The following is a 15,266-nucleotide window of genomic DNA, read 5'->3' as shown; positions in this document are numbered from 1 at the left end:
ATATAAGATATACTAAATTTTATGATTTTTAATTAATAAAAAAGTATATTAAAAAATATATTCCTAATATTTATAATGTTACCAAATTAGGGTGAATATTGCATGAAATAGGTTGGTCGTTACTGGTTACAGCTGCAGCCCTGTTTTCTGAAATACTAGCCTTTTTCTGTCAGCGGTTCTTTAATAGTTTAACCTTAGCTTTGTCAAATTATTGTCCTTATGTCATAAAATCCATCAGTCATTGTTTCACCGTACGCCACATCCCACTTTCTCTTCTCAGTTCTCTTCTCACTATCCATTTTTGACCGCCATTGTTCTCAGTTCTCACATTGATTGAAAAGACCCCATTTTCCTCTGTGCTCCACTCTCCACCCTCCACCATTGACACGCAGAGCAACACGACGATCTCACCGACAACCTTTTTGTCTTCGTTAACACACACATCTGTCACCTGGCGTGTCCTTTTCTCACTGCGCAATAAATAAATACTACTATTAAATAACAAATACATGTACATATTATTACATATATAGCTGCTTAGCTTAGCTCTATATTCTTCACTCTACTTCTTCTCCCATTTGATTCCCTTCCCTCTCTCCAAGTTTTATGATCTCTGTCATTTCCTAAACTACTTTTATTTTCCATTTATATATCTTCACAAAGCAACATCATTTGCACTTGCATTTCACACGCATGTGAGACATGACCCAAGTAACACATAAAGCAAAGTAAGCTTGCTTTGCATTGTGTTAACAAACAGGGCAACCCCATTATTTGTTGCCACTTTGGTTCAGAAAAAGTGTCTTCCTTTTCTTGTGGGTTTGCTCCATTGTCTCTGTTCTGGGAAACAGAAACAAAAAGAAAATAACAAAAAAATGAGACCGGCACAGATTGTGTTGGTTCTGTTTTGGTTGCTCTGCATTCACACTCCCAAGTTGTTCTGCGCCAATGTAGAGTATGATCACAGAGCATTGGTCATCGACGGCAAGCGCAGGGTCTTGATCTCTGGCTCCATTCATTACCCTCGTAGTACTCCAGAGGTCTCTCTCTCTCTTTCTCTCTTCGTGTGTTTCTGTGTTTCTTTTCTTTGAACTTAAAGAGGGTAATGTCGCAGATGTGGCCAGACCTTATTCAGAAATCCAAAGATGGAGGGTTGGATGTGATTGAGACTTATGTTTTCTGGAACTTACACGAACCAGTTCGAGGCCAGGTTCTTTTTCTTCTCTTCCCATTCATTTTCTTTCTTCTTCTTCTTTTTTTTGTATATTCCTATGGCTTATTGTTTCAGCATTGCATTTGTTGAAAGCATGAAAAGTTGAACATTTTTTTTTTGTGTGTGTGTGTGATTTTGAATGAAAAGACTAACGAAGTCGAAAAGAAATTTGGCAGTATGATTTTGATGGGAGGAAGGACTTGGTGAAATTTGTGAAGACAGTGGCTGCAGCTGGTCTCTATGTCCATCTCCGCATTGGTCCGTACGTGTGTGCTGAATGGAACTATGGGTAAAGTTTGGTCCTTTTTGTGTTTTATTTTCTAGGGGTGTTCATGTCTAATTGAGGGGTTTCATTTCTCAACAGTGGTTTCCCTGTTTGGCTGCACTTCATTCCGGGAATCAAGTTCCGAACTGACAATGAACCTTTCAAGGTAACCATCTCCTTCTACTTTGTGATATTTTCCTTGGATCCAAGTTCACTCACCAAAACCTTTTTCTTCAGGCAGAAATGAAGAGATTCACTGCCAAAATTGTGGATATGATCAAGCAAGAGAAGCTATATGCCTCCCAAGGAGGACCTGTTATTTTATCTCAGGTTTTTATGTTTTCTGATTTAATAAATTCATGTTTTTTGGTTATATACATGGTCAATTTTGCGTGCGTGTGTTTTCTTTTAATGATATTAGTAACAACCAGATGTTGAAGTATTGTTATCTTATAAATCATAATATTTTTCTGGATTTTTTATTTTTGGGCGAAAGGTTATGTTTGATCAATATGAGAATAATTGTACTTACTAATGTCAGATTGAAAATGAGTATGGAAACATTGATACGGCCTACGGTGCTGCGGGTAAATCCTACATTAAGTGGGCAGCAACTATGGCTACATCTCTTGATACAGGGGTTCCATGGGTCATGTGTCTGCAAGCAGATGCTCCTGATCCAATTGTAAGTTTTCTCTTTTATTTGTCAACATCAAGTGTTGCTGGTTGATGTTTTCCTAGATTGTTTGTCATCCTGAAAAGAGCAATCACAGTATGATGTATACATTCATTTTACTTTATTAATACTGTAACCACCCGCAGATTAATACATGGAATGGATTTTACGGCGATGAATTTACACCAAACTCTAACACAAAACCAAAAATGTGGACTGAGAATTGGAGTGGATGGTTAGGGTCTTTTTCTATTTAAATCAATTGGCTATTCAATGAAATGTATCCCTTGAAATGTCATATGATCAGTTTTGTATCTTATTACTTCCACTCTTTTTTTTTTTTTTTTATCTTTTGAATTATTTGAAATAAGGTTTTAGTTGTTATTGTTGTTTTGAATTCTTTGGAATGGTAGGTTTCTTGTGTTCGGTGGTGCTGTTCCTTACCGACCTGTGGAAGATCTTGCATTTGCCGTGGCACGCTTTTTCCAGCGAGGAGGAACATTTCAAAATTATTATATGGTAATGCAATCTTAAATGTGGTGGTTTCAGTTCATTTTATATGATACTTCAAAAACGAGTTTGGCCCTAAGAGGAAATCTGTAACATTTTTTATTGCTTGCACTGAAACAGTACCATGGAGGAACCAACTTTGACCGAGCTTCTGGTGGACCTTTCATTGCTACAAGTTATGATTATGATGCACCAATTGACGAGTATGGTATGCATTCGTTCTACCTTCTTATTGCATATCTATTGTTGACATCGTAGACATCACAAATGCACCACCAATTGTCAGTTGAGTTCAGCTTATCTTCCATATGCATTGAAGATAAATAAAAAGTATTGCATGTACAGTTTATTTGTTATTTATAGAAGGCAAATTACACTGGGTAATATTGTGACGGTTTTTATAAAAAAATTTACTGTGTGCTTCAGGAATTATTAGACAGCCTAAGTGGGGCCACCTTAAAGAAGTGCACAAGGCCATAAAGCTTTGTGAAGAAGCATTGATAGCTACTGATCCAACAATTACATCCCTTGGTCCAAACCTAGAGGTATAAATGGTTTATTTTGAAACTTTTGGTCCATTAAAACATATTACTCCATGTCTTGGGATGGAATTTCTGGGTAAACATATTATGAACCATTGAACCTGAAGTTCTCCTAGTTTTTCAAATTTGGAAGTTTCTTTCCCTGGAAATGACCTGCATGGAGTGGAATTTTGACACAATCACCAATTGTATACAGGCTCATCGTGATAGGTTTCTCTGGTTACCTCCTCCTTTGCAATTTCCTGAGTGTTGCTTTTTATTGTTCGTGGCAAAATGTTGCTGTATGCTGATGCCTATTTCTCTTCCATGCTACCACATTTGATATGTTTTATGAAAAATTAGTCTCTCCATAATGTATTTTATAATATCTAAACCCCAGGCTGCAGTTTACAAGACAGGATCTGTATGTGCGGCCTTCCTTGCTAACGTAGGCACCAAATCTGATGTAACAGTAAACTTCAGTGGCAATTCATATCACTTGCCTGCATGGTCTGTGAGCATCTTACCAGACTGCAAGAGTGTAGTGCTTAATACTGCAAAGGTTTGCCTCACCAACTTCATTTTCGTGTCTATGTGGCTTCACAAATGGATTTTGTAACAAAAAATGTGATATTGGTTGATTTTCCCAATCAAAATAGATAGTTTTATTGGCAGGAATTACTTTGAATGTGTAATTAATAGTCATTTTGTGATTAGTGTATCGGAAGTCAAAAACATTTCTGTTATTTGCTAGTCCAAGAAGTAAGTAGCATGTAGTAAAAATAACATTTTGTTTGACAGATTAATTCTGCATCTGCAATTTCAAGCTTTACAACTGAATCTTCAAAAGAAGATATTGGTTCTTCAGAAGCTTCTAGTACAGGATGGAGTTGGATTAGTGAACCAGTGGGTATTTCGAAGACCGATTCATTCTCACAAACTGGATTATTGGAGCAAATAAATACAACAGCTGATAAAAGTGATTACTTGTGGTACTCATTAAGGTAGATATAGGCCTCTCCAAGGTTGAAAGACATTCCCTCTGACTTATAATTTTCTGCTCCTTGATGGCACTGCTCTCGTGTTTTTTTAAAGCATTGATTATAAGGCTGATGCTAGTTCTCAAACTGTCCTTCACATTGAATCACTTGGTCATGCCCTTCATGCCTTTATTAATGGGAAGCTTGCAGGTAAATACAAACTAAAGCATAGTCAATTGATTATATGTCTGGATCACTCTGCCTCTACAAATGTTCTTCCTAAATATTCATATGTTTTTATGTTTTATATAATTGAATGTCCCTATGTATTCTATTCTTTAGTTAGGTGAGATTCCTCTTTAATTGCTGGTTATGTACACCTTGGTATCATTTTAAGACCCGCAGTTCAAAATGGGTTCTTCCCCTCCTATTTTCTTGGCACACCTCTCAGTGCTGGTAATGAAGTTAGACTTAGAGAGGTGTAAAGCAACCTAAGTCTACTCTTGCCTTTCATTGTAGGGAGGCAATCAGAAGTGTTTGGCTGGCTATAGATCAGAAAGACATAACTAAAGTTGTTAGATAAAATTTCACCCAATTTTATGACCTCAAACTATCTAACCCAAATCAAAATCAAATCACTGAAATTACATGGAACATTAAGTACTACTCTGTTCTACTCGAAACGGTTGAAAATATGTTATTAAGTCTAGATTTAATAAATGTGAAGAGGATACACCAAGTTTTAACATGATTGTAATTTTGAATTTTTTTTCTTGTCATGCAAAATTTGAATCACTTTAAAGATGTAGGGAAAATAAAATCAAAGGTTGATTTGAACTTAAGTAAGAACACAAGAGCTGTTGCTCACAGTTGCTCCCTCCTAAAATGTTAAAAGAGTATATTCATTCAATTTAGTTGCTCTCAGTTGTTCTAGAATTAACTAATATTAATTATGTGCGATATTATTGAAATCTTTTCAGGGAGTCAACCAGGCAACAGTGGCAAATATAAGTTCACTGTGGACATCCCTGTCACACTAGTCGCTGGAAAGAACACAATTGATCTCTTGAGTTTAACTGTGGGACTTCAGGTTCAGATTTTCTGACCATGATGTATAAGCATTTACAAGAGGGGAAATTATGGTTTATAGTGTGCAATTATGCATTGGCTTGTTAGTTTCCTGTCCATATGATTTAGCTTGCTCGTCTAGTGATTTATCTCATTGGTCATTACAACATCAACTAATTAAACCTTATATGCATCAGAACTATGGAGCCTTTTTTGACACATGGGGAGTGGGGATCACTGGTCCAGTGATATTGAAAGGTTTTGCAAATGGCAACACGCTTGATCTCTCCTCCCAGAAGTGGACCTATCAGGTTAAAGACCATACTTTCTCCTTTCTATAACTTAATCGAGTAAACATCGATGAGATTCATGTGATACTTAAATCTATCCATGAAGCTTACTTGTATGTAACATTGATTTTCTCTTTCTCAACCTATGAATTTCATAGATTAACAAGTTTATATGCTATAAGAAATCAAATTCTATTATTTATTTCAAGAGCCTGAAGAAGTAGAACTCAAGTCAATTGGATTGCATATTTCCTTCTTGGTTGAAGTCATAGAATGCAGTCTTAATTTTCTTGATACAGGTTGGCCTCCAAGGGGAAGATTTGGGTCTGTCTAGTGGGAGTTCGGGACAGTGGAATTTGCAATCTACCTTCCCTAAGAACCAACCATTGACTTGGTACAAGGTAATCAGATTTCCATTTTCTTGTTTCACTGGTTATAAGTAAGGGAATTTGGAATTATACTTATCCCATACTTACAGACAATTAAATGATTCCCATCCTGATGGCCACTTCTTATAAACTCTCGTTTCATCTTTATAGTTTTTACAGAAGTGTCTACAACTGTTATCTTCAACTTGCAATAGCATACATCAATTAAATTAAGGGAATGCTAATATAAGAAAAAAATATTTCTGCTACTAACTAATGTAGTACATGTTGGATTAGACAACTTTTTCTGCTCCATCCGGCAGTGATCCAGTTGCAATTGACTTCACGGGGATGGGAAAAGGCGAGGCTTGGGTTAATGGGCAACGCATCGGGCGATACTGGCCTACATATGTCGCTTCAGATGCTAGTTGCACGGACTCATGCAATTATAGAGGACCTTACAGTGCATCCAAATGTCGCAAGAATTGTGAAAAGCCATCACAGACACTGTAAGTGTTGGATATCATAAAAGAGGAGTTGAAAAATGAAGATAATCTTGAGTTTATGATGTCACTAAGACACTAATCATGCAGATACCATGTACCGCGATCGTGGCTGAAACCAAGTGGCAACATTCTTGTATTGTTTGAGGAAAGGGGAGGTGATCCAACACAAATATCTTTTGTCACAAAACAGACAGAAAGTTTGTGTGCGCATGTATCCGATTCTCACCCACCACCTGTAGACTTGTGGAACTCAGAAACAGAATCAGGAAGAAAAGTAGGTCCTGTACTATCACTCACCTGCCCTCATGATAACCAAGTCATCTCTTCCATTAAATTTGCAAGCTATGGAACACCCCTTGGAACCTGTGGTAACTTCTACCATGGACGATGCAGCAGCAACAAGGCTCTATCTATTGTGCAGAAGGTATTATCTAATATTTTTAGCTCTCTCTTTCCCTTGTTACATTGATATGTTTCTCTATGGTTTAAACTGACTCAAATGATCTTAAAACAGGCCTGCATTGGATCAAGCAGTTGTAGTGTTGGAGTATCAAGTGACACATTCGGAGACCCTTGTAGAGGAATGGCAAAGAGTTTAGCAGTTGAAGCTACTTGTGCATAGACATACATGTTGCTTCAATAACACTCCCCAATTTTCTGAAGATGATTCCTGCTAATAAGCAAAACTAGATTTGCAATTCTAGGAACATCCAAGAAAAAATAGTCAACTAAAACAGTCTAGTTTCACATGCAATGAAAGAGAAAAGTGTTAGGATTCTTCTTCAATAAATCCTCTAACACAACTCAGAGATGAGTTCTGTATGGACTCAAGAAAGGAATCAGTTTATTAATTATGAACGATTAACAGAACCATGCACAGAGTAGCACTCTTCTCTCACAAGGTCTAACAATACAATTCTCAAAAATCCCCCCTTCCTCTCCAAGAGAAGTGGCTATTTATCCCCCCTTTTTCTAACAAACTCCCCTAACAGAATAACTGTTTCACAGCTAACTATCCTAACTGTATTTCTGTTACAACTCATTGCCCTTTGTTTCTTCTCTTATACACTAACAAAGGCCTCGGTCCAGTGTAATATTGACCCTGAGACTCCTTCCTAACGAAAAGTCTCTTAGCTGATGCAAGATAGTACGTGATAAATGGTATTTTTACTTTTGCTTTGGCCGAAAAGGATGGTTGGTTTCCCAACTTGCAAGACAAGTTGTTCTCATTAGTTGGTGTGAGGAAGCTAGACAGTGAGGTCCTGTAAAGATAAATTTCAACATATAAGCATTTACATGATAAGATAATAAGAAAAAAAAAAAGATAAACTTCTCCAAACACGGCTTAAAATGTTGGAGCTTAGGAGTGTTGACTTTCACTCAAGAGAGAAGTTGGATTGGCATAATTGTATGGCAAAATTTTACTAATTGGAAGAGGATGTATGGAACATTTAAAATTCATTAAGTTTTGATCAGTAGAAAATAGAAATCAAGCCAATGCTTCTCCAAGTGCTTTTTCGTAAATTAAACAGGGGTAGTGGTTTCAATCTTAATGTGTCGTAAAGTCATCAACAAACTGTGAGCATTTTCAAACAACTTGAGCCTTCCATTATTAAGGAATAAATGCAAAACTTTAGTGCATGTGACCAGTACAAGAGTTAAGAAAATGATTGCGATGTGAAACATTATGGTAGGCCATGTATTTGCCTTGGATACATACACATTACACAGCATATGAACAATTCGTTTATGAAGAATATGTCTTCTTTTGTCATGACTCATGACAGATATCAGTATTACGCAACCCTTCGTTAGTAGCAAGTTGAACTTGAAAAAACATACTAAGAAAGAAGAAAACCCTCCTCCGAATTTGAGATTTGAGATGCCACAACTTCAACAAATTTTAAGGTTTTGATCATGATTGCATAATTCTCAATCTTCTTACAATACTTTCTTATTAACTCTTCTACTTCCTTTATACGATAATATTAAGGTTTTTATTGAATACTTTATTTTTCTGAAAATAATAGTGAGATTTATAAGAAAATACAGTATAACATTATTCAAATCTGAGACATTAATGTGTAACAAACTTAAGTACTTAACAAGTAGTTGAACCTCTCCAATATTATTAGATAAAAATAATCTCTTATTGTCAATTTCAACTAAATTTTGAGTTTGATACAATAAAAAAACTTAAAAAGGTTACTAGTCACACTAAGAACAAAAAACGTTTATTTCTTTGTCATTGAACCAGAAAACATTAAGAAAACAAAAGTTGTCTTTCATTAAATTAATAAAAAAAAAGTACTTCAATAGATTGTTGTGTATATGTATTATAAATTATAAATATTAATTTGAACTGCTATAAAAATGCTTACATGGCGTGTCTAATAATGAGATATGGTTGTAATCCTATGCTAGAAAGTAGAAACAGTTATAAATTGTATTTATAGTGTGATAAAATGAGTGATCCCCAACGTGGCCAACCTGTTACCGTCGTTGGATTCCTCCTAAAAATTGAACAAAAAATTTAATTGCTATTCTGCCCCTCTTTTTAGCTTCGCTGTATTTAATCATTTTTTTGTTCTCTCTCTGTCTTCCCGATCGATCGATTTCTTCCGCCTAGGGTTTTTCTGCATTACGATCCCCCCCCCCCCCCCATTTCACCGCATTCCCCTCATCATTAACAATCACAATTGTAATAGGGTTTTCGTTTCCCTCGGCTTGCTTCTGTGGCATTTGCAGCTTTCTCCATTGAATTTTGGATTTAGGGTTCCGATTCCGAGTCTGACTTCTAAAAGCCGTCGATTCGTCCTGGAATTTCAGGCTTTCGGAGCCGCAGAGATAGGGTTCTTCCATTTTGTCATTTTCCCCAAGGAAAAAGAGAGAGAGAGACAGAGAGGTAAATTGTTGAACATTTTGTTATTTATTATAATTTAATTATAATAATGGACTCTGTCGTTGACGTTTCTCTTTGATGGCGTCCGAAGCTTCTGTTCTCTCTTTTATTTCTATTTTCCCAATATTCAATATTATTTTTATTAATCTGTAGCTTTTATTTTTTTATTTTTTAAAATTTTAAATTTTTTTTCCTGTCCCTGTTTATGCAAAAGGTCAACGAATTTTTGGTGGTGAGTTGTGGGCTGAGCCTGCAACCGTTGTTATAAACTGGAGTTATCGCAATGTTGGGTGTGAATCGTAGTGGCTTTAATTTCTGTAGCCGTTTAATCCACCTAGCTGAATGGCATCCATTGGAATAGCAATGCTAAACAGGGCTTGAGGCCCTTCCGTTCCTCTCATATCAGGTAATCATCTTTCTTAAGGAGCAACTACAATCTTGTTTTGTGATTGTGCTTAATCCATGCAGTTTCTGGTAACCCAATTTGGTTTTCACCCTTTTGATGAGATTCATGTTGTGAAAGCTATTTGCAGGGTCAGCAGAGTGCAGAGAGAAGAGAAGTTAGTTATTAGGATATTGGCTTTGGCCGTTTGAGGTGCGTCAGATTGATGCTGTGATGGGAGATTATAAGAGTTTTTCATTTTCCAAAATGATGGGCTGCTGTGGTTGCTTTGGATTTGTCCAAAAACCAAGACCGCGTCGGGCTAAACGTAGCATCAGTAATCTTCTCTCCCAGGGGCTATTATTGGATGGAGAAACTGAAGGTGAAGAGACATATAGTGGTGATGTTACTAGTAACTGCACCAGTGGAGATGATAATGAGGTGCAAGCTGTACGCAACCGTTCAGAGGATATTTTGAACTTCAGAGCTGAGAATGGCATGGTTTGCAGGCCGTTTCCTGTTAAGGAGACTTGCAAACTTGATCGCTCAGAGGTATCCATGGGAGTATCATTTTTGTTTTTGCTATAAAGTTGCTTTCTATTTATAGTGAAACGTCAAGACTAGGTTGGCTTGTTTTGATGTGAGTGGTCTTGAGTTTATTGTTGGTGAAAACTGAATTCTTAGTGTTTTGATCACCTTATTGTATCCAGACCTTCACGAATTTTTGTGAAGTTTTTTAATTTTATTTAATATAATTACAAAAGAACTCTTGTTAATTTTTAATGACTGCTACATGATAAAGGGAAGTTGAGTTTATTTTTAGACACTATTTTTACCTTTTTTCCTGACATGACATTGAATCAGGGATGAACTTTGAAATGTTTTGGTGCAATTTTGTTCTCCCTAGTTGTTGCTTTTGTTCTACTTTCCTTCACTTGTAAGTTGTAACCATAAATATAGAGATTACAGTCTACATGTTTTTGGTCTTGAATTTCTTGTCTTGTCAGTGTTTTTAAACCTATCTGAATGGTGTGATCTGTATTCAGGCAAAGTTTGTCTGCTGTAACGAATATCTTTTTTTATTATCATTGCCTTTATTTAAATATTTTCATCCCTTCAGGATGAAAATGGGAACAAGATGATAAATGAATATGTTCGAGAGTATAAAATTGGTTGCGGAAGCTATGGCAAAGTGGTAAGCATAGTTTTTGCAGAATTATCTTTTCTTTATTCTCATGGAATCCACTGTCCTGAGCCCTTCCTTGACACGCATCGCAGGCTCTTTATCGAAGTAGTGTTGATGGAAAGCATTATGCAATTAAGGTAAGGACACTTTTTGGTATGAGCAGGCAGATTACTTCATAATAGCAGGATTTTTGTAAAAGGGCAGTAATCACTGCTCCTGACAGTAGTGAAGTGCGACATTGGTAGATTGTTGGACTAGCTAGTGTGACTGACAGATTGCACTGTATTACATAAGGACATAAGAACTAATCAAAGGCTCACTGCCTCACTGCTACATGCATGTGTGTAATGTTATTATCAAGATAAGGGCACAGATATTTAGAGGTTAACTCTTTTGAACTGCAGTCCTTTCACAAGTCTCACTTACAAAAGCTTCGAGTTGCACCATCTGAGACTGCCATGACTGATGTTCTACGTGAGGTATATTTCTTTTTAGTATCTTTTTTTAAAAATGAACAATATAGGGTTATCCAGGGGGTCCCCATTTATGTTCAGGCACTGGGCTTTTCTTTTTATTATCTTTGATCATAATTTGTGCCTGACAAATGTAAATATATTGAACTAATGAACTATGCCAACACATTGGTTATTACCTAGCAACTAGAAGCTAGCAGCTACTGCTTCATATGGCACTTTATCTTGACTAACAATATATTGAAACTACTACTAAATTTGCTGCTGCTAGAGATGTACTGTTCTTATGGAATATAGTCCTCCTTGATTTTTTAATACCGTAGCAATATAGCATGCATAAGGTCAGTTTTGGAAAACAAACATTTTTCTGTTGCCAATGTTTTATGGTCCATTTTCTTAGAATTTGAGCTTAGGGCATAACTCAACCTGAAATGCTAGCTCATAGGGTGAAGTTTGCCCTCCATTTATATATATATATATATATATATATATATTCATTATTTTGTCATTATCTCTAGTCTAACACTATTAGGCTTGATGCATTGATAAGATGGTAGGTTGTTCAATAATGGATCTAGGATAGGCTTTGATACCATTTTAGAATTTGGATTTGAGCCTAACTCAATTCCAAAAGTTAGTTCAAGAGGCGAAGATTGTCCCCCATTTATATACTCTATTTTGGGTATATCACTAGTTGATGTGAGATCACCAACACACTCTCTTGTGTCAAGGACTAGACATCTCGAGTGTGAAGTTTGTATGACTAAACATTTGCGGGTGGTCCGATAACGGCCCAATAATTGGTGGCTCGATAGGCCCAACAACAATTGCTAAGATAGGTTGTACCATCTTAGAATTGGAGCTTAGAGACTAACTTAACCCGAAAAGTTAACTCATAGGATGAGGGTTGCCCTCCATTTATATATACTATTCAGGCACTGTCTCTAATAATGTGGGACATGGTTTTTCCCAATACATTTCAACATTACTTCTATCTTTTGCCAAGAGAACTTTTTATTTTGCTTCCTGTTTTGTTCATTTTATGATTTATTATATTGTTTAACTCAATTTTTTGGATGTTCTTTACTGTTCCTGCAGTATTTTATAGACACAAATACATTATTTTCAGGTATTGATTATGAAAATGGTGGAACATCCTAATATAGTCAATCTCATTGAGGTGATTGATGATCCAGAGTCGGATGACTTCTACATGGGTACCCAATGCTAGTTTCTTGGTTTTGTTATTTAGTGATGACAGCTCCTGTAATTTGTACATATGTTTTGAGCCTCAAGTTTAATTAAGAATCTCCAATAAGTTCTATGATTAACTGCCGTTGTTTACTTTTACAGTACTTGAATATGTGGAAAGCAAATGGGTGTGCGAGGGTACAGGTCATCCTTGTGCATTAGGTGAAGAGACTGCTAGGAAATACTTGCGTGATATAGTCTCAGGATTAACATATCTCCATGCTCATGTATTGTCTCAACCAAATCTTTTTCTGGTTTATGATGACTCGGTGCCCCCCCCCCCCCACACCCCCTTTTTTTTCAAAAAAACAAACAATTTTACACATGGGAACAATTTTTAGGTTTTTAGTTTATGTATTTCACATTTTAGGATTTTCCTGTACCAAAAACATTTATGATTTGGATAACAAGTTGGCACTGCTGCAATTTTTTTATTTTGGTAACTTGTAGGCTAATGTATGCTATCCTTCACACTCTTAAAAATTAAAATTGGTTTTGTTTGGCTAGGGGAAGCCGTTAAAATTAATGGTTTAGGGCTAGAGTGGCTGAAGGAAATTTTTTGCATATCACTGGAAATACATGATACTAGATAGGCGTACTTAAAAAACTTCGTAAGTCGTAACCATCATATCATTTATTGTACGTGTTCAGGCTCATTCATGTTACATGCATTGAAATAGTTTGACTATGCTACTACGGTGATTTGATATTGATTTGTTTCAATGCAGAATATAGTGCATGGGGATATAAAACCTGATAATCTGTTGATTACTCGTCATGGCACTGTAAAAATAGGGGATTTCAGTGTCAGCCAGGCATTTGAGGTGATGTAATTACTGAGCTTAATGATACGTCAAAAGATATGAAAGCTGATGAGTTTATTCCAAGCCTGTGACATTATTTTATGTGTGAATTTAAAATTTGATTGGTTGAAACTTGAAAGCAAGCTGGTGTAGGTACCTTGTTAATTTGTCGGTTACATAATTTAAGAGGTTGAAGCCTTTTTTTTGTTAATTTTTTGCTTCATTGTGCTGATATCATATCTTTGCAAATCCATTGGATTATGACTCCACTCTTGGGAATTTTGAATTTTCTATGGTATATAGAAGAATTTAGCTAGTCTGAGAAGGTCAGGACCAAGGAAGTTGAAAATGATTAATCATAGAGATATCTTATCTAATTAATGTTTTTGACATCCCCAAGTACATTACTCACCCTTTTGCACTTGTTCCTTCGATATATTGGTGACATTTACATGTGTCCTAAGATTATCTTCACAACTAATAGGAATCAATACTTTCGTTTCATTTTGCAGGATGGCAATGACGAACTTCGTCGATCACCTGGCACTCCAGTTTTCACTGCACCAGAATGTTGTTTAGGTTACAGACTTCTTTTCATGCTTGCTCTGTGGAATGTATGAAAGTACATATTCTCACTGCAGTTTTTGTTGATATTATTTAGGTCTTACTTATCATGGTAAAGCTTCTGACACGTGGGCAGTAGGAGTTACTTTGTACTGTATGATTTTGGGTGAATACCCATTTCTTGGAGACACACTTCAAGACACATATGACAAAGTAAGACATATGTTAACTTACCCTCTAATATTATTACGTAGTATTCATGTTACCTGTTTTTAACCTTACCACAGAAATCTGAGCTTACAGTTTTCCTTCTTTTCTATCCAGATAGTCAATGATCCTTTAGTTCTGCCAGAGGACATTAACCCCCAGTTAAAGAATTTAATAGAAGGATTACTATGCAAAGGTATGTGGCATTCAACTTTTCTCAGACATAACTATATTGATTATATTCCATGTCAATTTGCTCTTCCTTTCGTTACACACAAACTTCATCATCATCCTGATTTTATTTCGGGGGGCCCATCATTTTATGTTTCTCAATTGAACTGTGTTCTGCAGACCCAGAACTAAGGATGACATTGGGCGATGTTGCTGAGCATATCTGGGTTATTGGAGACGATGGGCCAATTCCCGGGTACTTATGTTGGTGCAAACGTAAGAGCATGGTTACTGAAGATTCTGATGGGAGCGATATACTTGATTGACCCACACTGATTCTAAGTTGGATTTCTTATGTACAGTGAAAAGGCCCATTAATTTTTCCCCACGGAGACATGTTATGATTGTAGAGGGAGTCTCCAAAGAATCCTTGGGAATTAAGAAAATACAGCTCATGTTGCCAACGATAAGTAGTCAACTAAGTCATGTTTATTTTTGTGTTGAGGAGCATTTTGTGTCTTCTACGGACTTAGAGGTCTTGTATATACAGCTCTTTCGCATAGAACGAGTTTTTTTTGTTTGTTTTTTTTATTTCTCAAACACGTGCCGAATTGTGTTCAGTTCATACTCTTTATACATTCCTTGGAGTGTTTTTGTTAGCTTTGCTTTAACATTCAAAGAATTTGATTATTCAACAATCCACGCTAAGCATGAACTTAGTTTTTGATTGTCAAATTTTATGAAACTCCACTCTTAAGGTCTTTGTCATAGTGGATTCTTGCCAAACCTCCCGGCGGAGCAACTGGCAATTGAACTTACTTTTAGATGAGAAGTTAGAAGTTCCAACTCAAAAGCCATTGCAACTATTATTATAATGGGATAAAGTTGTTATTCGTTCCATAAGTTCGGTTCTCGTTGTCGTAAACGCGT

General features: G+C 36.2%; 2 protein-coding genes across 4 annotated transcripts; both read left to right on the top strand.

The window, feature by feature from the left end:
• The first annotated feature begins 285 nt into the window (after nt 1–285).
• On the top strand, nt 286–7,267 carry LOC100820539 (beta-galactosidase 8). Its single transcript, XM_003540132.5, has 19 exons — nt 286–1,040; nt 1,115–1,210; nt 1,390–1,502; nt 1,578–1,644; nt 1,716–1,808; nt 2,020–2,163; nt 2,301–2,389; nt 2,568–2,673; nt 2,785–2,872; nt 3,091–3,209; nt 3,586–3,747; nt 3,987–4,189; nt 4,281–4,375; nt 5,146–5,255; nt 5,431–5,544; nt 5,823–5,924; nt 6,189–6,400; nt 6,485–6,821; nt 6,912–7,267. Exons 1-19 carry the CDS (start codon nt 876–878, stop codon nt 7,017–7,019), a joined length of 2,523 nt encoding a protein of 840 aa, XP_003540180.1. The 5' UTR covers nt 286–875; the 3' UTR covers nt 7,020–7,267.
• A 146-nt stretch (nt 7,268–7,413) lies between these two features.
• On the top strand, nt 7,414–14,995 carry LOC100776013 (serine/threonine-protein kinase GRIK1). 3 transcript variants are annotated; one of them, XM_006592638.4, is made up of 13 exons: nt 7,414–9,302; nt 9,514–9,705; nt 9,833–10,233; nt 10,802–10,876; nt 10,960–11,004; nt 11,272–11,346; nt 12,470–12,557; nt 12,694–12,818; nt 13,320–13,415; nt 13,907–13,973; nt 14,056–14,171; nt 14,283–14,361; nt 14,517–14,995. In XM_006592638.4, exons 3-13 carry the CDS (start codon nt 9,916–9,918, stop codon nt 14,660–14,662), a joined length of 1,230 nt encoding a protein of 409 aa, XP_006592701.1. In that variant the 5' UTR covers nt 7,414–9,302; nt 9,514–9,705; nt 9,833–9,915; the 3' UTR covers nt 14,663–14,995. The 3 variants fall into 3 exon arrangements, with proteins under 3 accessions (XP_006592701.1, XP_003540182.1, XP_040863109.1); XM_003540134.5 differs by having other exon boundaries at nt 9,823–10,233; XM_041007175.1 differs by having other exon boundaries at nt 9,823–10,233; nt 14,302–14,361; nt 14,517–14,659.
• Nucleotides 14,996–15,266: the final 271 nt, after the last annotated feature.

The sequence above is a fragment of the Glycine max genome, chromosome 12 (assembly GCF_000004515.6).
Source record: "Glycine max cultivar Williams 82 chromosome 12, Glycine_max_v4.0, whole genome shotgun sequence".
Taxonomy (NCBI): domain Eukaryota; kingdom Viridiplantae; phylum Streptophyta; class Magnoliopsida; order Fabales; family Fabaceae; genus Glycine; species Glycine max.
This window is presented reverse-complemented; position numbering and strand designations above follow the sequence as displayed.